The sequence below is a fragment of the Arvicanthis niloticus genome, chromosome 11, assembly GCF_011762505.2.
Source record: "Arvicanthis niloticus isolate mArvNil1 chromosome 11, mArvNil1.pat.X, whole genome shotgun sequence".
In the NCBI taxonomy this organism is placed as follows: Eukaryota; Metazoa; Chordata; class Mammalia; order Rodentia; family Muridae; genus Arvicanthis; species Arvicanthis niloticus.
The window spans coordinates 56,472,621-56,495,410 of NC_047668.1; the positions used below are offsets into that span (position 1 = coordinate 56,472,621).

Genomic DNA, 22,790 nt, shown 5'->3' on the forward strand with positions numbered 1-22,790 from the left:
TTCCAGTCCTGGCACCCACATGGTGGCTCACAGCTGTCTGTAATTGCACTCCCAGAACATCCAATGCCCTTTCTGGCTTTCAAGGGCACTAGGCACATACATGGTGTACAGATATGCATGCAGACAAAACATTCTTACACATAAAATTAAAGAAAAAAAGGAGTTGATCTTTGAGCTGAGCGAAAGATGGGAGGAGGATATTCCAGAGAGTGAAGCAACAAGGGCCAGGAGCTGAAATCCATGATGCACAAGTGGACCCTGTGGTCCATACGGTGATGCTGGTAAGGTCTGTAGAGGGCTGACTACACAGGACCCCAAGCTAAATACCTTCAATATTTAACAAATGGATTTGAGACTAGAAAACCCTACTGCTGATCCAGAAAGATGATGGTGACATTAGCAGTAATGTGGAAATGACCAGAGATGGATGAGAAGGAAAACAGACCAGGAGACTATTGTAGTGATGGTGATGAAGACAGTAGTTTTATCTGGGCAGCAAAAATGGCAAGTGGGGAGACCAATACATACTAAGAAATGCCTGAGTATTCTCAGGATGAATCAGGTTTGGCTTTGGTTTGGGGAAGACTGAGCACAGAGGAACATAAAGCAGGCATTAAAGAATGCATGGAGGCCCCTGCAAACTCACATGCTATAGCCAATCTACCTCACAGTGGATACCACCAAGATATAGAAGCAGGGACTGAAGTGGGTATCTGTATACCTCAGCTCACAGTGGCATTAGTGGGCATCCAAAAGGTGGAATCAATCCAGATGTTCTCTGGCAGGTGAATGGGTAAAGAAAATGTGGGATTTAGCCTCAAAAAAGAAGGAAACAGAGATATACACAACATGGATGAACAGCGAAAACACTGTTGTAAGAAACAAGCCAGTTATAAAACATGATCATATGCTGCACTTATATTGTAGTTAAAAAAAAAGAGGCAGAGTGTAGAATGGTTACCAGGGATCCTGAGAAGGGGAACAGAGGTATTATTTAGATAAAATAGTTTCAGTTAGGGATGAAGGAGACTAATGGTAGATGGTAATGATGACTGTACAGAAACATGAACGTACTTAACGTCGCCAAACTGTATGCTGTAAAATGGCTAGAATAAGAAGCAATTAAAGGCCAGGCGGTGGTGGCACACGCCTTTAATCCCAGCACTTGGGAGGCAGAGGCAGGCGGATTTCTGAGTTCGAGGCCAGCCTGGTCTACAGAGTGAGTTCCAGGACAGCCAGGGCTACACAGAGAAACCCTGTCTCAAAAAAACAAAATACAAAACAAAACAAAAAAAAAAAGAAGCAATTAAAGTGTCAGGGCCAGGTAAAGTGTCAGGGCCAGGGAGATGCCTCTCAAGCCTAATGACCTGACATGGATCACTAAACTCATGTAATAGACTGGATGTGGTGACCCACATCTGTACTGTGTCCCAGTATTCTCACAGGGAGATGGAGGCAGAGATGGCGGCGGGTAGGGGGTGGAGGGGACTATCACCCAGAGCTCAGGGCTAGCAAGCCTGCAGCATGCTGCACATGTGAGAGACCCTGTTTCAACAAGCTGGAAGGTGAGCAAGCACAGGCTTCCCAGAGTTGTCCTGACTGTCACACAGATGCTGGCACACACACAAATTAATATTAATAAAGAAATGACACACTGTTTTGGAATTCAACATAAATCTGGTTAGAAAAAAAGATTTGGGAAATCCTTTCAGAGGCAGTAAACAAAAACATAATTGCCTGTGACTTTTCAGGAGAAATACATAAAACAAGAATAATCATAACTAAGAAGCCATTATACTACACATCACTGTTTGAAGGGTAAGTTAATCAAAGAATTCAGTTGTAAAACGTTGGTCTAAAAGCAGCTGTAATGTGTATTTTTTTAAAGGCTTTAATTTTCTTCTTCTGTTACTTCTGGCCTCATCCTCCCTGCCCCCAGCAAGAGCAGTTCCAACCGCTTTCTGCCTCACTCAGCGGAGGAATTAGAGATCATTTTCTCGTCCTCATTCTAACTTGTGGTACGAAACAGAGGCCCAATTCCCTTAATTTTCCGATGGAAATACTTGAGGACAAGACCTGACAAAGTTACCTAGGTCATAAGCAAAAAACAATAGAAGCCTGACCCCCAAACCATATTGTCACTGCCCTTAAAGTCAGGTCCCAGGAATCAAAACCCATCTGACAGCAATACAATATACTCACTTAATCTCAATCAGCATGTATGTTATACACAGAGCAAACGCCCCAGCAAGATCAATCAGAACAAACGGATTCATGCGGGGCAAGAAGACGCTGCTGAGTCCTGGAATGAGGCCACACAAGCTACGAAAGACCAGAGAGTCGTTAGCATCCTCATAACACCGATGAGAGCACACTACAGGTAAGGTGCACTGTACTTCTCAGAGAGCAAGGAGGACTTGGGGACAAAGCTTGGCCACTGTAGAGAATTCCTCTGTGTCATCAATTAAAAAGCCAAGAGAGACAGAACTGAACTGAGCCGAATATATTTCCCATGCAGTGACTTCAGCTGCAAATCTAAGCCTCCATGGTAGAGGCCCTCCTCAGGAATTCTTGTGAAATTATACAAGTTAGAAAACTCCAACATATCTTACCTGCGACTAAGGTCCGCCACATGCTCTTGAAGCCAGCTCGTACTAGCAGCTTTAAGAAGAAAACACTTAAGTTATCTATATAGAAAAGTAAAACCATCACTAGAAACATGAGTTCTTTCATTTTAAAGATAGGTTTGGCAGTGAGTATGTAACGTGGCAAAGGGCAAGGCTTCTCCTTAAATCTACAGCTTTTCCCTTTTTCATGACGAGAACTAAGTCTGAAGCAGTGTCACCTAAGAAGCATGGTTGACTGGAAGGAGTGAGTACTTGACACATAACTGGCCCTTTTAATGTCGAGTTTCAGGGATGTGAGGTGGCTCTAAGTGCGACCCTTGAGGCCCACATGATGGAAGAAAAGAACTGACTCCAAGTTGTTCTCTGACCTTCATGCCACACACAGACAGCTTTCCTTGCAAATCTATAGTCTTAAAAAAGCTGTAAAAGTTTTTTATTCTGTATATATTTTTGTACATATAAAGATTGGGTTCTAGATCATGTCAATTATTCCCTCAGCTCTCAGAAAGCCAGGAATGCATCTAGGGACACCCAAAAGTACCAACAGGGACTGTCCCTTGACAAATACCCCCCAGTCTCAAAAGGCATTCATCCTAGTGCCACTGACATTCATTTCATAACAAGACCATGTTGTCACGAGATCGGCAAGCTCTCTATAAAACACTGGCACAGCACTAAAGAGAAGCAGTGATACTAGAACATCTTCCTTCAAGTTCTAGCTCAGCCTGTGACCAGCAGAGTGGCCTTTGGCAAATGACTTAACCTTCGAACACCTCACTGTAAAATGAGGGTAATACAGCATTTGCTTCAGTGACTATCAGGAGATTAGTGGAGACCCAGCACTCTTAACTTCTGACTGATACAGATAGAGCTTGTCTTTCTAACATCTGTGAGACTGCTGGGATACGAGGGAGCACCTCAGAAAGGCTCTCCCCACTGTCTGCTGTGCTGCTCAAGTCCAAAGACCTAAGAACATCATCTATCTGTGTCCTCTGTTTCAACACACCCACTCACGTCTCCATCTGTTAATAGCTAAATCCTTTGCTGGTTAATGAGATCCCAAAACTGAAGGTTTTGAAAACAACCAGCAATATACACCGATGAAGTAGAGAAACTGCCTGAATTTGTGAAGACTTCGAGATAGCTTTTATTTCTTTTGTTGGAGGCCGGGTCTCAGTATGCAGTCATGGCTGGCCTGTGGCACATGGTGGCTTAAAACTACAATTCTCCTGCCTCAGCTTCTCATATTCTAGGACTGTAGGCATGTGCCACCGTGCCTAGATAAACCTATAGTTGTCCATCGTACATCACTTAGTTCAAAGCTAGTTCACTGGCTTTTATATATTCTTTTCAGTGTTTACTAAGGAGATGAAATTCTGTATGATCTTCCATATAGACTTCAGAAGCTAGCTGGTGGCGGGGAGCAGGTGGGGCGCATCTTTAACCCTAGCACTGAGGAGGCAGAGGCAGGCAGATCTCTGAGTTCAAGATCAGCTTGGTCTATAGAGTGAGTTCCAAGACAGTCAGGGCTACACAGAGAAACCCTGTCTCAGAAAAACAAACAAACAAACAAACAAACAAACACTTGAGAACCTTTGGGCTAGTTCTTCCTTCTCTGCTGAATATATTTCTCACAGATTTACAAGTTAATGAAAAAAGAAACCACCAGTTTTTCTAAGAATTTTTAAAATTAACTGTAAACTAAAACAAGCAAACAAAATCATACCTTCAGAGACGTAAGCAAAAGGCTTATTCCGAATAGAAAGCATCGTGAACAGGTTGAAGGAAAGGGCCACAAAAGTACCAACTAACAGTCTTCCCCTGGAAAGAGCAAAACATCCTCCTTCAATGTTTTCGTGATAATTCCAATCTGTAATTTCATATGTGGTGAGAATGAGGGGAAGAAGGGAGGAGCCATCCACTTTACATCTGCCAAAGATAATCTTACTTGTTTTCTAGTTATCTAGTTCATGTCTTGCCTGCTGCTGCTCCGTTTTACACAGGACTAGACTGGTCTCAACTGTGTTTTCTCATGAATAATTTTACTTCTATGGATTATACAAATGTTAATGGAAGTTGTGCCAACATGCTGGGCAAATCAGACATGCCTGAATTAACAGGGAAGGCCCACAGAGTTGCTAAGCAGTGGGTGATAAGTACATTCTTTTCAAAGGCAGCAAGAAAAGGTTTGGGGTCAAATGTGAAGCGACAAACACTGGAGGGAGCTGTTTAGTGTGCTGACCTAGGCCTGAAGTTACAAAATCCTTCCCGGGCCACTCACTACCAAGTCCAGGGTCTGGGGAACTGCTGAAGGTGAGAGGGAGTCCTGGAATCTGGAGGTTCTCTTCCTGAGAGGCCAGTGATAAGATACAGGGCTGCACTCTCAACTCTAATGCTGGACAGAGTAACGATGGAGCAGCTAGTGATTAGGGTCAAAATGAACAGGAAGTCACACCCACCCCGATAAAACCTTTGGCTGAAGATAGATTGGTAGAATATTTCCCTAGCATGCACGATGCCCTGAGATTAGACTGATCCCAAAGCTGTGAGAAATAAATAAATAAATAACCCATCTTACGTGTGTATCTCAGGCTGCTCCAAAAAGCGTTCTGCGCTAGAAGAAAGAAAAATACATCAAATAAATTATATAAATTATAAAACTAAAAAAAGAATGTATTACTATATAGTTATTATAAATAAATAATTAATCTACCCTAAAGTTCATAAAACTATTTAATGGTGATGAGGCCAGGAGACAAGTTATTCTCAATACATAATGTCAACATCTCTCTACCAAGCTCCCCCCACCCCACTTCAAAGGCTTGGTAAGGAAGTTCAATGTGTGCCAGGCTAAACCTCTTCCATTCAGATTCACCTATGACTGCAGTTAGCATTACCAAAGCATACTAGCAGAACCTGAATACGGTCCACAGTAATCATAGTAATATTCAAACCACTATGTCTCACTGGATTCTGTCATATATCCCAGTGCCATGGGTGAGACTGATCATAATACATACAAAAACGTACCTTTCTTTTAGTATAAAGAGGGCTCCCAATTGTGCCAAGACAGTAGAAGCAAATACAGCCAGAACTTCTAATCTTTCAAACCTGAAATCAGATTATTAGTTAGGATACCAAATTCTTCAATTAACAAAGCAGTCTCCCTAGATCATACATACATTCCATTACTCACTGGCTCAATATATGTGTGGGCAGTGTTCTGCTGGCCAAACTATGAGACTACGGACGCTGTAGACTAGTGAGACCCAGAGGGTAGGAAGTTATCCTGGCTGACATTGGTCACCTTCCTGACTGTCATACTGACCGGGCTAATCTGCCTGGCTGTGCAGGTGTCTCCTTCCCTCACTATTCAGGTGTGTCCTTCTGCCATCTGTGAGCTGTGAAAAGGATGCTCTTCCCCACAGAGGTCAGTGGTCTTCAGTCAAGGGCACAGACTATCTGTGCACACCTGCAGACCCTCCAAACAAGCTCCCAAAGATAACACAAAATGAAAACTGGATCAACAGTATCTATTTTATACATATTTATATAACCATTTATGGCCATTACTTTTGTAGAAACAATAACTGTCATAACAGTTAACAATTAATCGACCCATTTTGGTACTGGACACTATTCAGTGCTTAACATATTATTTCAAATAAGTCTTAAGTACTGTAATGGCTTCCCTTGATTAAATTAAGAAACACTACAAGAGTAGTGATCACATGTCTGGGTGAGTCTGTAATGGCATTTCCAGAAATAATTGGAAAATGAGGGCTCTAAGGTAATCACCGAGTTGCGCCCTGACAGGTTCATTATATGATGGCATTAACAGGGAGCTGACAAAAGGGAGGAGGTGGGGAACAGCTGCAGGGCACTATCCTGCCCTGGGGATCGTGCCATGACTTGGCCTCTTTCTCTGCTTTCTGCCTGCCATGATACAAACAGCTGTCTGCTTCCTACCCTCCCCACCTTGATGATGCTGTGTTCAAGCCCCTGTGGCTGAGAGACCATGAACTGAGCTCTCTGGAACAGTGAGCAGAGATGCCTTCCTTTCCCAAGTTGTTCTGCCAACCACCTTGTCATACACCAGCACAAGTCATTACAAGAAACTTCATCTGTTTTAGTTTCTGAACAGGTAAGTAACTTGGGACACATAGGAGAAGTAACGGTTTACAGAATCATACGGCTAAGTTCCTACCCAGCCAGTCAGATGACTGACATGTACAGATGCAAAAGTAAGACCTTTGTACTTAGATACGCTCACTCCCAAGTACATAACTTTACCCACCAATACCGCCTTCTCATTTCTACACGCAGTTATTGTTAATTATGAGCATGCATTATAATCTGTATGCTTGAAGCTAGAAATCATCACAGTTTTTTCTGTAATACATACTCTAATGATAAAAAACACAGAGAGTAAGTTTAAATGCTTAAAAGTTCTCAAGGCAATAACCATGAAACTTGAGAAAGAAATGTAATTAAGAATTAAGTGTAATTCATCACATTGCTCTTTGTAAAGGAAACATTTTGGAATAAACAGAAGCGTATGCATTACTAAAGGAATAACCAAAATATATTTATTAGCATGGCTAGTTATATTTTTTTAAAAAATTAGTTATAAAAATATAAAAACAGCATGTAAATGAAACAATTCTGTGAAAAGTAATAAGCTGACATTAAAATGCATATTGAAAGGAAAGTGAAGGAAAGCAGACAGCTCTGAAGTATTATAGGATAGACAAACATAACAATGTCAACAGAAAAGAGACTTAAAAGCAAATTGTGACCACGCTACTTGCAGCATGCACCTGGGAGGGCGGAGCCTATAAATGAGGAGGACCAAAGGCTCAGGCAGTAGCCAGTTTTGTTCAGAGGATCAGACAGTTTATACTCTGAGGGCTGCAAGGTCATAGGAGTGTCACAAGGACAACCTGTGCTAGGAACATCATCTGAATAGGAATAGTAGTTGAAGGGTAATCTGAAGTAAACCCACTTCTTCATACTACACCCAAGAGGGGCACAAAAGCACATTCCAAGAACCCCAAGCTACAGAAGGTCAGAGGTTACAAGACTTTTGCCTCGTTTCCTTGGCATTTTCTCACAAGCTCTCGAAATTCTCTTCATACAGCTTCAGTCGTGGTCAGTGTTCTGACACCAAACCAATACACACAGAGCCATCTGATCTACGGGAAATGACAAAGGCAGCAGAAAACAGAAGGTTCTGTCTCCAATGGATGGAGCTACTTGACAGCTGTGCCTTCACCCATACCTCATTCCACACACAAACTCAGTTTCAGGTAGACTGCATAGAAAAGATGATACCAGGACCTCTGGCTGAAAGCAGAGCATTGTGGGGGGAAGACTGGTCTACACTGTGACCCTGTTTTAACTGTTCCCACAAAAGTTTCCTTATTCAAGTACAATTCTGATTTTAAATTGCTTTCTTGGCTCGGGAATGAGTTGATTTCTGTCACACCATTAGAGCTTCCTCTAATCTAAAAAGTACAGCTTTCAAGACTCAGTGATTTTTTTTTTTTTTTTTTTTTTTTTTTTGGTTTTTTTTCGAGACAGGGTTTCTCTGTGTAGCCCTGGCTGTCCTGGAGCTCACTCTGTAGACCAGGCTGGCCTCGAACTCAGAAATCCGCCTGCCTCTGCCTCCCAAGTGCTGGGATTAAAGGCACGCGCCACCACCGCCCGACAGTGATTTCTATAACTACACACAGAAGCTTCAAGGTTTTGTTAGCTTGTTACTAAATCCAAAGTCTGACTACAGAATTTATCTCCAACAATGCAAAATATGGAAATACATCATAGCACTTACAAAATTCACTTGTTAAAATTCTTCATACTTTCTATGACTAAATAGTATTTTTAGAATATTAAAAAACTTACAGAGACCAACTTTCGTTAGTATACATTCATAGAATATAAAACAAATGAACATGAACATTTTAATATAATTGCTGCTTTTATTGTCTATCATTTCTAGACTCAATTCTTAATTTTTATTTACTTATTTTTTGGTTTTTCAAGATAGTGTCTCTCTGTATGCAGCCCTGGCTCTCCTGGAACTCTCTCTGTAGACCAGGTTGGCCCTCAAGTGCTGGGATTAGAGGTGCACATCACTGCTGCCCAGCTATACATTCTCTACTTAACAACTATGTCACTAAGCAGCGGGCATTTATTTATTTTTATTTTCCAGAAATACTACAGACAGCCCTCTTATCATTATTATTTTAATAGCAGTCATTTAGCAGAAAATAAAATAATTTGAACTTACCCAAATGAATAGGCAGGGCTAGGTTTCCTCATCATTACCCAGTAGCTTATTAAACATGTTATTAAGCTAAAGAAAAACAAACTGCATTAGAAAGTAGAGCCATAAATACACGCGGAGACTAATGAAGCGTTTTTTAAAATAAGGGTTTATGTTACTGCGTCTGTGAGTACACACGTCTGCATGCAGGTGCCAGTGGAGACCAGAAGTCGGTGTTGGATCTTCCGGAGCTGAGGGTACAGGTGGCTGTGAGCCGTCTGATGTGAGTGCTAGCTGGGTACTTCTCTGAGTTAATCTCAGTTTACAGCCCTCAGGTCACAGTGCATCACTGAGGAGTCAGGGCAGAACTCAAGTGGGCCAGGAACCTGAAGGCAAGCTGATGCACTGGCCAGGAGGAGGGCTGCTTGCTAGCTTGTTCTCTATTGCCGGCTCAGCCTGCTTCCGTACACACTGCAGGACTGCCTGCTTGGGATGGGACCACCTACACTATACCCTCATCTTTCACTAGGTAAGAAAATGCATTAAAGCCCCGCCTATAGGCAAATCCTATGGAGGGAGGCATTTTCTCCACCGAGAGGCCCTCTTCCCAAATGACTCCAGCTTGTGTCAGCTGACGCACAGACAGCCAGGAAGAACTGATGTAGCACTGTGCCACTGTGTCAGGGCTGCCTGAGCACAAGCAGTATGGACCAATGACTATCAACCTGATAACATAAGACAGGTGTTAAGTGACTAACAGACAGGTCTACAGTGTGTGTAAACTAGACAAAATGTCGACTCATGCCCTGGGTTGGTGAATCAGGACAGTGTCAGAGTTCATTACTCTGTGCAGAAAGGCATGCAACTTAAAATGTAGGAATAAAATTGTTTATTTCTGGAATCCTCCCCCTAGATCTTCAGACTGCAGTTGGTGAAACCATGGAGACTACTGTAAACACTAAGATAAACTTGTCAAGGACAGAAAAATTTGGGATGATTGACTTTGTGTGACTTCTTTTCTTATTATTAATGTGTATTTTATGGGTGTACGCAAGCACGGATGACCAAGGAGGCCAGAGGTTGTCAGTGCTGCTGAAGCTGGTGTTAAAAATCACCTGGCACGGTGCTGGAACCCATCTGGGTCCCTGAAGAGGAACGCTGGGCCGTAACCACCAAGCCAGCTCCTCTAGCTCACTCTGTGTGATTTTAAGTACATGGCACCATTTATTTTCATCCTTCAGAGTCAGTCTGCAGTTTCTGTCAGGATGTGTACATCCTCACTTCATGCCTGGATATCTGCCTTTCTGCTGTTATTCAGGTGCGGTATTTTCATGTTATAACAATGGCTCTTGTCATCTGTGTTGTCTATTTCTATGAATTTTTTTTCTTTTTCTTTTTCTTTTTTTTTTTTTTTTTTTTTTTTTTTGAGGCAAGTTTCTCTGTGTAGCCCTGGCTGTTCTGTAACTTGCTCTGTAGACCAGGCTGGCCTGGAACTCAGAGCTCCACCTGCCTTTGCCTCTTGGCCGCTGAGATTAAAGATGTGTGTCACCATCACCTGGCTTTTATAGGATACATTTACTTTCAACTTATTCCATAGTTACTTTCCTTTAAGTAAAGGAAGCTTAATAGATTCAGTACAGTGAATCCTTGCCTATTGTCTTTAAAATTGAAAGGATAAAAAAAACTTACCTAAAGAGGTCGAAAATGGTGAGGTAAGTATAAGCAGTTAAAGCTGCAAACAACAGAAAGAGTCATTAAATTGTTGCTTAGCCCAGCCGTTTGTTATTTGTAAGTGTATACACATGGCCTGAGCAAATTTATAAGTAACATGTACATGCCGGCCCCTGAGAGAGACAGAGGGTGCTGGTCCTTTGGAAACAGCTACAGATGACTGACACAGGTGCTGAGAATTGAACTCAGGTCTTCTGCAAGACTGATAAGCACTCTTAACCACTGACCTATCATTCAGTCCCCCTTTGGGGGAGGGGGGATGTTGCTGGAGACAATTTAAAATTTTTTTTTAGATTTTGTATTTACTTATTTTATGCATGTGAGTATATTGTTGCTGTCTTCAAACATACCAGAAGAGGGAATTGGATCCCATCACAGATGGCTGTGAGCCACCATACAGTTGCTGCTGTTGTCATCTGATTATTTTTTGTTTGTTTTTATCTTATTTCAAGTTAATGTATTAAATTTGTGTTTCATCCAGCAACCCCCTCCCCACCGCTCTCCAACTCTCTCAAGTTGGAGAAAGTCTCTCCAGAGTTGGAGACTGAATCCAGGGCCCAAGCACGGAGCATGCTAGGGAGGTACTTTATCACTGGGTATCACTGAGGTGCTCCCAGACCCTCTCAGCACTACACAGTCAATCGATCCATCAACCAATGGATAAATAAATAAAAAGCAAACAAACAAACAAACCACAAAAAAGAAAACTATATTTAAGTCATCTGAGTTATACCCATTCCAGAAAAGCACATACTATATAAAGGAAACGCACTGTCTTAGGGTTACTATTGCTCTGATAAAACACTATGACCACAAGCAACGTGGGAAGGAAAGGGTTTACTTTGCTTACATATCCTAAATCAGTCCATTGAAGGAAGGTAGGGCAGAAACTCTGGCTGGCTGGCTCCTTCCCTACTCCCCCCTCCCATTTCTGTTTTGTTGAGACAGGGTTTCTCTGTGTAGCCCTGACTATCTCTGTAGACCAGGCTGGCCTCCAATTCAGAAATCTGTCTGCCTCTGCCTGCCTTTCCTTTATGTATTATGTGCTATTCTGGAATGTGTGCAACTCAAATGATTAAATAATATTTTTCTTTTTTCTGGTTTGCTTGGAATCAAAGGTGTGCACAACCATGCCTGGCTCAAAAACTACTATGTCTGCAGGCCAGAAGGGGACACCAGATCACGTTAGAGACGGTTGTGAGCTACTGTGTAGTTGGGAACTGAACTCAGGTCCTCCGGAAGAGCATCCGGTGCTCTTAACCGCTGAGCCATCTCTCCAGCCTCTCAAAAAGTATTTTTAAGAAGAGGAGAAGAGGCCAGAAGCAGTGGGTAGGGGTGCTTACTACCACATCTCAAGTCTTGAGGATCCACATGGTGAAAGGAAAGAACTGAACCCAGGGTCAGCAGGCCAGGGTGGCACCATCCACAATGGGCTGCACCCTCCCCCACTGATCACCAATTGAAAAAATCGCCTACTGGCTTGCCTCTGGCCCACTTTTATGGAGGCATGTTATTAATTGAACTTTCCTCCTCTCAGATGACTACAGCTCATATCAAGTGGACATAAAATTATCTAGCATATACATCTTTATTTAAAATTAAAGCCAAAATCGAAGGGGAGCTGGAAGAACCCAAAGGGCCACGTACCTATGCTGTTGGTGGAGCTGCACCACATGAGCAGGAGGCCAGTGCACAGCACATTGACTGCACCAAAAAGAAGTATCTTCCAGGACTGTGGGAGGCAAAAGCATTCCCATTCAAACAGTGCTGACAGACATCACCACATCTGTTCAAGCCGCTTAATTCACACGGATAAAAAGTACATCACAGACAAACACGACTTCTAAAAGCTGTGTCCCGTTTTTTACATCTAACAAAATCATCATCAACCGGGCTACAGTCAAGCATGGGGGTCACTCAGAGGAGCCGAGGCAGCATAGCAAACCCTGTCAGAAACAGCCCAACCAGAATGTAAATTTAAAAATAACTCTCTGAATAAAGCTATTTACTCAACAAGTATCTATGCCAGTTATTATGTTAGGCATGAGAGCACAGCAGAGAACAAAACATGGACTTACCATGCAGGCAGAATGACAAGAAACAAGTATTTAGGTTATTGGGCATAAGGACCAGGAGGCAAATAAAACGTAGCTCAAGGAGCCAGGCGGTGGTGGCACATGCCTTTACTCCCTGCACTTAGGAAGCAGAAACAGACTGATCTCTGTGAGTTTGAGGCCAGCCAGGCCTCCACAATGAGTTCCAGGACTGTCAAGGCTACAGAGAGAAACCCTGGGGGAGGGGTTGGGGCTGGGCTAAGGAAACAGTAACAGAAGGTGGTGTGGAAAGGGTTCTCTCTGGACTGGCTCATCAGAAAAGACTCGCAGCAAAGTGGAAGAGCACAGATGCTAGCATGAGGATAACTGGAGAGAAAATGGAAGCCAGAGAGCCAAGGCCCCAGGTGACGAAGCCTCTGGGGAGGACAGCTAGAGTGGAAGAAGGGGAGTCTGCACAATAGTGAGAGATGTCCACAGTGCCAGGAAACATTAGCTGAGGCTTGCCTGACATTTCTCCTGGGCATGTTGGGGTACAGCTGTGATCCCAACAATCACGGTGCAGAGGTAAGAGGATGGCAGTTGAAGGCCAGCATGGGCCTTCATACAAGTCTGAAGTTAGCCTAAGCTATGTGGTGAGATTTTTTTTCTCAACCCCTCCCTGCCTAAAGAAAGCAAAAGATCATTCGGTTACTGTGGGGCTTGAAAGTGGTAGGAAGGAGTGCTAAGGTAAGACTGCACGTTGCATTAAAGACAGCTGGCACGGTTGTTGAACATGCTCATGTGAGGGTCACGAGACTAAACCAGAATGAAAAAGACTTAAGATTTTTCTGACTTTAACATCTGTTAGAGTATCCAGTTGATATCCAAGTAACTGAAGATCACGGTCAAGTCTTAACCATGCTATGACAGAAATGCCCATTAGGCATCCATGGGACATGGAGGAGGCCAAACTCCATAAAGGAGGGGCTAGGGCTTGAGATTTAAACACAGAGTCACCAACACATGGGTGTGATAAAAATCTGGAGAGCAGACAGCATTCATAGAGGGAAGGGCTCACACTCCACAGTGCAGAGGGAAGGAGTTCACACTCCACAGTGCACAGGGAAGGGCTCACAGTCCACAGTGCACAGGGAAGGAGTTCACACTCCACAGTGCACAGGGAAGGTGCTCACACTCCACAGTGCACAGGGAAGGAGTTCACACTCCACAGTGCACAGGGAAGGGGCTCACACTCCACAGTGCACAGGGAAGGAGTTCACACTCCACAGTGCAGAAGGAAGGGGCTCACACTCCACAGTGCACAGGGAAGGAGTTCACACTCCACAGTGCACAGGGAAGGAGTTCACACTCCACAGTGCAGAGGGAAGGAAAATGGTGGAGGCGACTGAGAGATAGTGGACAAGTTGGGAGGAAGAAAACATGCCATATTTTAAGGAGAAGAGACAAATTCTTGGTAACTATGGTAAAAAGATCAAGAAAGATGAGTAATGAAGATCAGTCTTGATTTTGCTAACACAGATCAACAGAACTAGATGGAACACATACACCGCCCCCCCACGCCCACGTCATCTAGAAATGTGGGAAACTAAATGAACTATAGAACTTCAACAAGAAGAGTACCCGAGGCTTGTCATCAATTGACAGTGAGACAAGTCAGCAGGGTTGGATTTCCTCTTTACACTCAGTAGCTCAGGGACAGGGACAGGGACAGGGACAGGGACAGGGACAGGGACAGGGACAGGGAAGGGTGAGTGAAAACTTAAAGAGGGTTAAGAACCTTCCAGAGGAAAGGGGCACAAAGGACTTAAAGATAGAAAGTGATGATTGGTTTTACTTTGCCTGCACCTGGTGTAGCCGGTACTTGTGGCGGCCAGAAAGGGCATCAGATCCCCTGGACTGAGTTCAGATGTGAGCTACCGTATGGTTGGTGGGAACTGAAGGTGGGTCCTCTGCAAGAGCAGCCACTGCTCTTAACCCGAGTCACATCTCCAGTCCCTCAACCCTCATCTTGGTGCAATAATGAGGCTTTGCAGTCACTCAAGCCAAGGTTGAAGAAGGACTTACCCTTCGGTCAGCTGCTACAAGTCTAAATTCCTGTAGTAACTTTCCAGGAAAGGATCTCTGTGGTTTCCGAAACAGATGAATCGTCCCCTTGAAGATAAACATAAAAATATAAACCAGCCTTAAATATCCAATAATCTTTCGTGCTCTTGTGATTTGAGAGTACCAACAACTGCCTTAACGAGTGTTCCACCTGGCAAATACTCTACACAAGTTACATGTACTTACTGATTCAATATGCAAATAACCATATGAGAAGCAAGTCATTTTTGATAAGTTGTCCAACATCTCAAAGCTAGCCAACAGATAATTAGGAAGTCAGATGCAGGCATTTTTTTAGCTCTGGATCACACTCCCCCCCCCCCCATTGTCTTTTAGGTATTTAGGCAAAGAATCTGAGGAAATCTCCATGATCGCTGTAACCTACAACAGTATAGGTCTAGTGTAACTATAAGAGCTTCTGTTAACACTCATAAAGACCTACCTTTCCTGTGCTAAAAATATGTTATGCTCCCATGAAGTTTTCTGGACCAGGTTTCCAAAATAAAATATTATAGCGATGTTTCAAGAGAAAATTTTGTTATTCGAAAAGCAATTATTTTGAAGGAGGGAGAGAGCGCTTTCCTGATTGTCAAAGAGAGTAACATGTCATAATTTGACAGCTGAGAAGCACACTTAATTCAATATTGTGGTTACAGGAAGGTGTAAGTCAGTCTTAGAGATGTTGTCAGCTTCATTATGTTGAGACTAAGGAGGGTAAAAAGAAGAAAAAACAGCTGCTGCCACTGCCAATAATAAGGGAGATGGACACAGGAGAATCACAAGTTCATGCTGTCCTAGGCTACACAGCAATTTTTGAGGTCAAACTGGGATAGCTGATACCTTGGCTCAAAAAAGAAATGTTGTTGATGAAAGGTAGCAGATACTTTTATATGTCTGCAAACTTTCATAAAATGTAGTAAAACACTGAAGCAAACATTCTTTTTTTGTGGCTAACTTAAACACAGCCCTGAAGACCAGTGTTAGTGTATCCAAAGGGCCCTGCTAAATTACCTCAGTTTTAACTTACTGTTTTTGCTTTTTTGAGCAACATCTCATTATGTAGCTCTGGCTGTCCTATAACTTACATAGACCAGGGGGGCCTTGAACTCAGAGAGATCCACCCACATCTGCCTCTCCAATGCTGGGATTAAAGACATGTGGCACTAGACCGGGTTCTAATTCAGTGGTCCTCAAATCTGCCTAATACTGCGACCCTTCAGTTCAGTTCCCCGTGTGCTGACCCCCAACCATAAAATTATTTTCATTGCTACTTCATAACTGTAATTTTGCTACTGTTATGAATTATAATGTAAATTCCTGTGAAAGGGTTGTTTCATGTCAGGTTGAGAACCACTGTTCCAATTCAATTTTATTGGTGGTTTTGGAGTTTTTTGTTTGGTTTGGTTTGTTTATTTTTGAGACAGGGTTTCTCTGTATAGCCTTGGCTGCCTGGAACTCACTCTGTAGGCCAGGCTGGCCTCCAACTCAGAGATCCACCTTTCTTTGCCTCAGGAATGCTGGGACTTTAAAGGCTTGTGCCACAGCCCAGCAGCTGCCCCCCCCCCCCCATCCCATTCAATTTTAAAAGAACAACAGATGTGACTAGAGAGCTGGATCCAGAGTTATGAGCACTGGCTGTTCTTCCAGAGGTCCAGAGTTCAATTCTCAGCACCCACATAGTAGCTCAAAATCAACTGTCACACCAGCTTCATAGAAGAGCTGAGGTCCTCTTCTGGCTTCCATGGGTAATGTACACATTTAGTGCACCAACATACATATATGGAGAAAAAAAATACCCATACACATAAGATAAAAAATATTCTCTTAAAAATAGACTATTTTTATCTGAAGTGAAATCTTTAAGGACACACATGTTCTTAAAGACTTGTGTGGAGGCTGAGGAGGATGGCACACACCAGTGATCTTAGCACTTAAGAGTCTGAGGCAGGACTTCAGGGTTCATCTGAGGGCAGCCTAGGCCAGTAGTTCTCAACCTTCCTAATGCTGTGTCCCCTTAACACAGTTCCTCATGTTGTGGTGACCCCCAGCCATGAAGGTATTTTGTTGCTACTTCATAACTGTAATTTTGCTGCTGTTATGAATTGTAATGTAAATATCTGATATGCAGGGCATCTGATGTGACCCCTGTGAAAGGGTCTTTCACTCCCCCCTTCCAAGGGGGTCCCGGCCCACAGGTTGAGAACTGCTGGCCTATGGTGCATGGCAAAACCACTCCCACAATAAAGCAAAAGAAGGCAAGAAAAGATGTATGGAATATTTTCAGCCCCAAATAAATGCTGCTGGATCAAGCTGTCTAGGGAAGCAAAGGGTGCCAGGAACGGGGAAAGGTGAGGACACAGATGGGAGAGACGGATCATGGACAAGTAGTCAAACTAGAAATGTATTTGTGTGGAAATGCCCTTTTAAACACAGTACACAGTAAGACTTTTAACATGTTGCCTAACAGTGCTCCTTGAGCCTGTTGTGCTAGTGCACACCATTATTCCAGAACTAGGGAAGCAGAGGCAGGAAGATCTTCATGAGTTTGGGGTTAGCCTGATCTACATACTGAGTTCTGAGATAGCCAGCTATGTAGAGATATCCTGCCTTTAAAAAACAAGAACAGTGATTCTCGGATATTTATTTGGCCTCAGCCCAATAAGGAAAATTCCTATTTTAAAGATTTATGTTTATGTATCAGTGTCTGTTTAACTGTGTGCCACCCATGTGTGGATGCCTGTGGAGGCCAGGAGGCAGCATATTCTTGGAACTGGAATTACAGGTTGTAAACAGAAAGTGCTCTTAAGTGATGGGCCATTCATCTCTCCAGCCCCCAGTTCATCCCATGGACTTAAGTTTTAGGCTAAGAGGGTCAACAGGTATTTAAAAGGTAGAGGGTCACTTGCTAGGTATCCTGACATCCTGGGGAGATGGCTCAGTTTATAAAGTGCTTGCCGTGAAAGCATAGGATCTGACTTAGTGACAAGCATGATAACTATAACCCACTACAACCCCAGTGTTGAGGAGGTGGGGACAGGTTAAACCCTTGGAGTCCCTTTTTTTTTTTTTTTTTTTAAAGACAGAGTTTCTCTGTGTAGCCCTGGCTGACCTGGAACTCACTCTGTAGACCAGGCTGGCCTTGAACTCAGAAATCCGCCTGCCTCTACCTCCCAAGTGCTGGGATTAAAGGCGTGCGCCACCACTGCCTGGCTTCCGTTTGTGTTCGTGTTCTCTCTCTCTCTCTCTCTCTCTCTCTCTCTCTCTCTCTCTCTCTCTCTCTCCCCCTCCCCTCCCCTCCCCTCCCCTCCCCTCCCCTCCCCTCCCCTCCCCTCCCCTCCCCTCCCCTCCCCTCCCCTCCCCTCCCCTCCCCTCCCCTCCCCTCCTCTCTCTCTCTCTCTCTCTCTCTCTCTCTCTCTCTCTCTCTCTCTCTCTCTCGTCTTTTGAGACAAGGTTTCTCCTGTAGCTCTGGTTGCTTGGAACTCACTCTGTAGCCCAGGTTGGCTCACAGAGATCCAGCTAATGAACTCACAGAGAATCTGTGTCTGCCCACCAGGCATGGGAACCAAAGGCATGTGCCATTATGCCCAGCTAGAACTTTAGAAAAAAAAAATCTTTTTTTTTTTTTTTTTTTAATGTGTGTGGGTGTTTTGCCTGCATATGTGTCTATGTACCACATGTGTTTCTGGTATCCGTGGGGGGTGGAAGAGGGGGTTGGATCTCCCGGAACTAATGTTACAGATGGATGTGAGCTACCATGTGGTTCTTGGGAACTAAACTTGGGTCCTTTGGAAGAACAACTGGCATTCGTAACCAGTGAACCATCTCTCCAACCCTCCTTGGAGCTCTTTGGTAAGCAAGCCTAGCTGAATTGATGGATTCATGACCCCAAAAATGTGAAGAGGTGGGGTATATATTACATGCCTTTAATCCCAGCACTAGCAAGACAGAGAGGTAGGAGGATCTCTTGAGTTTGAGGCAAACCTGGGCTGATTACACAGTGAGACTCTTTCTCAAAACAATAAATAAATAATACACAGAGTAAATGAGAATGGAGAGAATGTCTGGGGAAGTCACCCAGGACTGCTTCAAGGTTCACCTCTGACATGCAGTCGCCTTAGATTACTCCAAAGTACAGTGCTTTTATGCTGTTGCTTTGCAGTTAACACCACCACCCTGTCACCATATATCAGAAGTCAATCTTTAGTAACTTTACTGATGCTAGCTAGCTGTTCTACTTTCTTCTCATGTTCTAAGAAAGCACGTATTTTACACGGAGACTTTTCTTCATTAGAACATGCAAGTCACAAAACCATTTCCTTATAAACCTGTAAATAAACCTAAGCAGATGATACAAGTACAGGGCCTTAAGTTTGGTCTGAAGCACACTCTTGTCAATCTACATACGGTTACCTTGTAAATTACTATCTCACTTCGTGACTAATGTTCTCACCATAAAAATCTAGGGCCTCCCTTTGTTCAGTGTTTTATAAAACAGGCATTTATAAATATAAAATTGTTGCTTCCCTCCTCCACATTCCACAAGGGGGAATCTGGCTGTAGGTTCAATCTTCAGACAGGCAAAAATAATAAGATTCCTAGAACTTGCTGGCCAGCCAGTCTAGAATAGATGAGCTCCAAGATCAAAGACCATGTCTTAAAATAATGTAGGGGAAACAAAAGAGGGAAAGGAGGTCACCTGACACCGACAGACATCCGGCCTCCACAAATAATACAGGCGGATAGAATAGCATACACAAACCAGGTACAAAGGTCCAATTCAAACAACACAGTTTGCAAGCTGTTCACTGTTGCTACAATATGCATATTGTGTATGCTTATTTCTTTAACGCTGGCATAACTGAAGGTTGTCTGGTCACTGTTTCTACCCACAAAGAGCAAAATTTTATATCCCCCACTTTTGGTTTTTGAGACAGGGTTTCTCTGTGTAGCGCTGGCTGTCCTGGAACTCACTCTCTATAGACCAGGCTGGTCTCAAACTCACAGAGATCCACCTGCCTCTGATTCCAGAGTGCTGGGATTAAAGCCACGCACTACAGCTGGTTTATTTTACCCACTTTCTGTACCCAAAAGATTACTGAAATTTTATGAGAGAACTATGTGTGATTTCCCTTCTACCAAGGGCAAGAACTATGACTCACAAGTTAAGAGTGTCTACTGCTCTTACAAAGGACAGAAGTTCAGTTCCTTGTGCCCACATGGCACAGTTAGTCTGTAACTCCAGTTCCAGCAGATTCAACACCTTCTTCTTAACTCCCCAAGCACCAGGCACATACTTTGTGCACCAACAAACAGGCAGACAAAACATCCATACACAAAATTTAAAAAAAAAAAAAAAATCAGAACCAGAGAGATGGGTCAATACTTAGGAACACGGACTGCTCTGCCAGAGGATCCAAGTTTGATTCCTAGCATCTACATCTGCTCACAACTGCCTGTAACTCCAGCTCTAGGGGATCTAATGTCTCTGGCTCTCTCCCACTGCTGCACTCATATGCACATACCCATACAACTTAAAAGAATACAGTAACTTCCTTAAAAGATCTTCATTAGACATTTTAATGTATTTTAAAAGTATTTTAATGTTAATTTTTTAAATATCCATAGAAGAAAACATTTTGGTGGCAACAGTAAGAACAGAAATATGTCATTATCCTGGGTTAAGTTACCAGTAAAGGCTCAATGAGTTTTTGTGACTGTTTCAAAGGGCGGCCAGCACTCTGACATCTGAAAACGCAACCACCTGCTCACTTTTACAGAATATTGAGAGAATTATGTTTGACTTAGGAGTTTTGTTGTTTGGTTTTAAGATTATTTTTTTTCCGGGTAGGGTCTCTAGGTACCTGACGATGGACTTCAAATTGCAACCCTCCTGCCTCAGTTTATGGCAAGTGCCATAAAACTCAGCTTCATATAAAAGCTAACTAAGCGAGTAATTTTTAGGAAAAACATGACATTCCAACAACCACAGCGTATACTAGAACCTTTTACTAGCTGCTCTACTAATCCTTTCTGTAGCCGCTGGTGCTTAAAGGAGGATGGTCAGTGCCAAGCTATTTAAACACTGAAATGCAAATGAGTGAACGAACACGCGCTATAAAACCCCACTCAAGCATCAAGTCGCTGATGGCGTTCACTTGTTTTCAGATGATGTTTTAATTTTAACATCAGGAAAATCTGGGATTCCCAGCTGTAGAGGCACAGGGCAGGAATCCTTAAAGGGCCGAAGCTCTGGGGACCCCAGCGCAGCCCCGACCACGCGGTTCCGAGCTGCTGCGGCACAGCAGGGTGCTCGGGCGAGGAAGCAGGAGGAAAACGCCCCGCAAGAATCCCGCACACCCCACGGCCAACTCACCATGGTAAGGAGCCGTACAGCTCCCGCCGGAAGACGCTCTGAGAAGTCTCATTTCCCAAGCGGAAGAGGCGGGCCTTCAGGGTCTGATTGGTTGCAAGACGACGGGGGCGGAACTGCGCATGTGTCCAAAGTCACCCGCTTTCCGGCTACCGCGGCGGGAGAAGTGGGCGGATTACAGCTGCTCTGGGCGGGGCTACTCGCTAAGGGAAAGGGTAGGCTTTTATCACCTTGGGAGAAACTTTGAGGACATCCAAACGCTTCTACCTGTGTATGAGTTTATTACATTACTACTCCTGTTTTAAAAATGAAGAAGCAGGGACATTAAGAAATATCACAGTAAGGCCGGGCATGTCTTGGTGATTTCGAGGTCAAGCTCCTCTACATAGCCTATATTAAAATACATCTATTAAATCCCAACTCGGTTTCATTAAAAATAATGTCGCAGAAAACGCTTGACTTAAGAACACAAGGATTCGAGTTAAATCACAGGAACCTACGCCATAATGGTGGCCACGCCTGTTTGAAGCAGAGGTAGGCATATCCTTAGTGACCCTAATTCAAAAACCAAGGTGGATGTCAACCTTAAGTATAAGGTTGTCCTCTGGCCTCCACGTGCACTTTCCTGGTGCACGTCACCGGTCAGGGTGCAGCATTACCTGCGTATAATTCTAACGCTGAAGGCTGAGTCAGGAAGACTGCACTACATAGCAACACTCTGTCTCAAAAACCAAGTACATACATACATACATACCAACCAAACTAAAACAGACCAAACCAAACAAAAACATTTCAATGGAGGCTGAAGAGATGGCTCTTCCTGTCCTTCCGGGCATCCTTGTGGCTAGCAGTTTAAGAGGATCTGACACCGCCACCAGGTGGCAGTCCTTATGTATCTTGGTAACACAGTTGCCTAAACTGGGTGCAAACTTGTAACCCTATATATTTGGTGACTGAGGTAGGAATATTGTGTTGAAGCATACGTGGGCTTTAGAATAGTTCACTGTCAACCTCCCCAGTTAGCGAGATCATCTCAAACTTGAGAAAAAAATAAGCGCTTGTAACTGGAGTCCACTGCTTTCTATATGGTGCTTGTCTTGGGAGGTTGTGGCAGGACACTGAATTCAAATCACACTTCACTACCAAAAATACCAAAAAGACATGACAGTAAGAGGTATTTCTTAGGAAGAACAGTTTCAGTGAGGGGGAGGAGGGGGAATTTGCATACTCGGGTTTATCCCATAACACACAGTTTTAAATCTCTATAGTTTCTTTCTTACACAGTAATGTTATAGTAGTCTATAAAGACTGTATTTGCAGACCTTATCTATTAGGCACTGGTCTTAGTGCAATTGTATTCTAGTAAGAGATGCATGCAAGAAGAAAAAAAATAAAGTTATTTGTAAAGTAGTATAGTGTCAAAACTAAGGTAATGTGCTAAGTATGGTGGATCATGCCTTTAGTCCTAGAAGCTAGAGGCAGAGGCAAGCAGAGTTCTATGAGTTCAGGCCAGCCAGAACTTCACAGTGATACCCTGTCTTTTAAAAAAGAGGGTGGGGGACTTGTGTTTTGACTGGGTAGTTAATTCATAGTGGTCAGAGAAGTTTTAAAAAATATTTTGTGTAAGTGTCTGAAGA

At 43.4% G+C, this 22,790-nt stretch overlaps 1 protein-coding gene across 2 annotated transcripts in view; it reads right to left on the reverse strand.

Annotated features, from left to right (window-relative positions):
- The window catches only part of Slc30a6 (solute carrier family 30 member 6), a 31,741-nt gene extending 10,438 nt beyond the window's left edge, over positions 1-21,303 (reverse strand). Inside the window, exons 1-10 of one of the 2 annotated variants that reach the window (XM_034514237.2) lie at positions 21,157-21,303; positions 14,745-14,831; positions 12,274-12,358; positions 10,585-10,627; positions 8,920-8,985; positions 5,658-5,738; positions 5,206-5,241; positions 4,354-4,448; positions 2,613-2,661; positions 2,203-2,322 (exon numbers count right to left, since the gene is read on the reverse strand). In XM_034514237.2, the coding sequence (XP_034370128.1) occupies positions 2,203-2,322; positions 2,613-2,661; positions 4,354-4,448; positions 5,206-5,241; positions 5,658-5,738; positions 8,920-8,985; positions 10,585-10,627; positions 12,274-12,358; positions 14,745-14,831; positions 21,157-21,159 (665 nt within the window). In that variant the 5' untranslated portion in view covers positions 21,160-21,303. Of the gene's footprint in view, positions 1-2,202; positions 2,323-2,612; positions 2,662-4,353; positions 4,449-5,205; positions 5,242-5,657; positions 5,739-8,919; positions 8,986-10,584; positions 10,628-12,273; positions 12,359-14,744; positions 14,832-21,156 lie in introns of those variants that run through there. The other variant, XM_076942233.1, reaches the window with a different exon arrangement.
- Between the last annotated feature and the right edge of the window lie 1,487 nt (positions 21,304-22,790).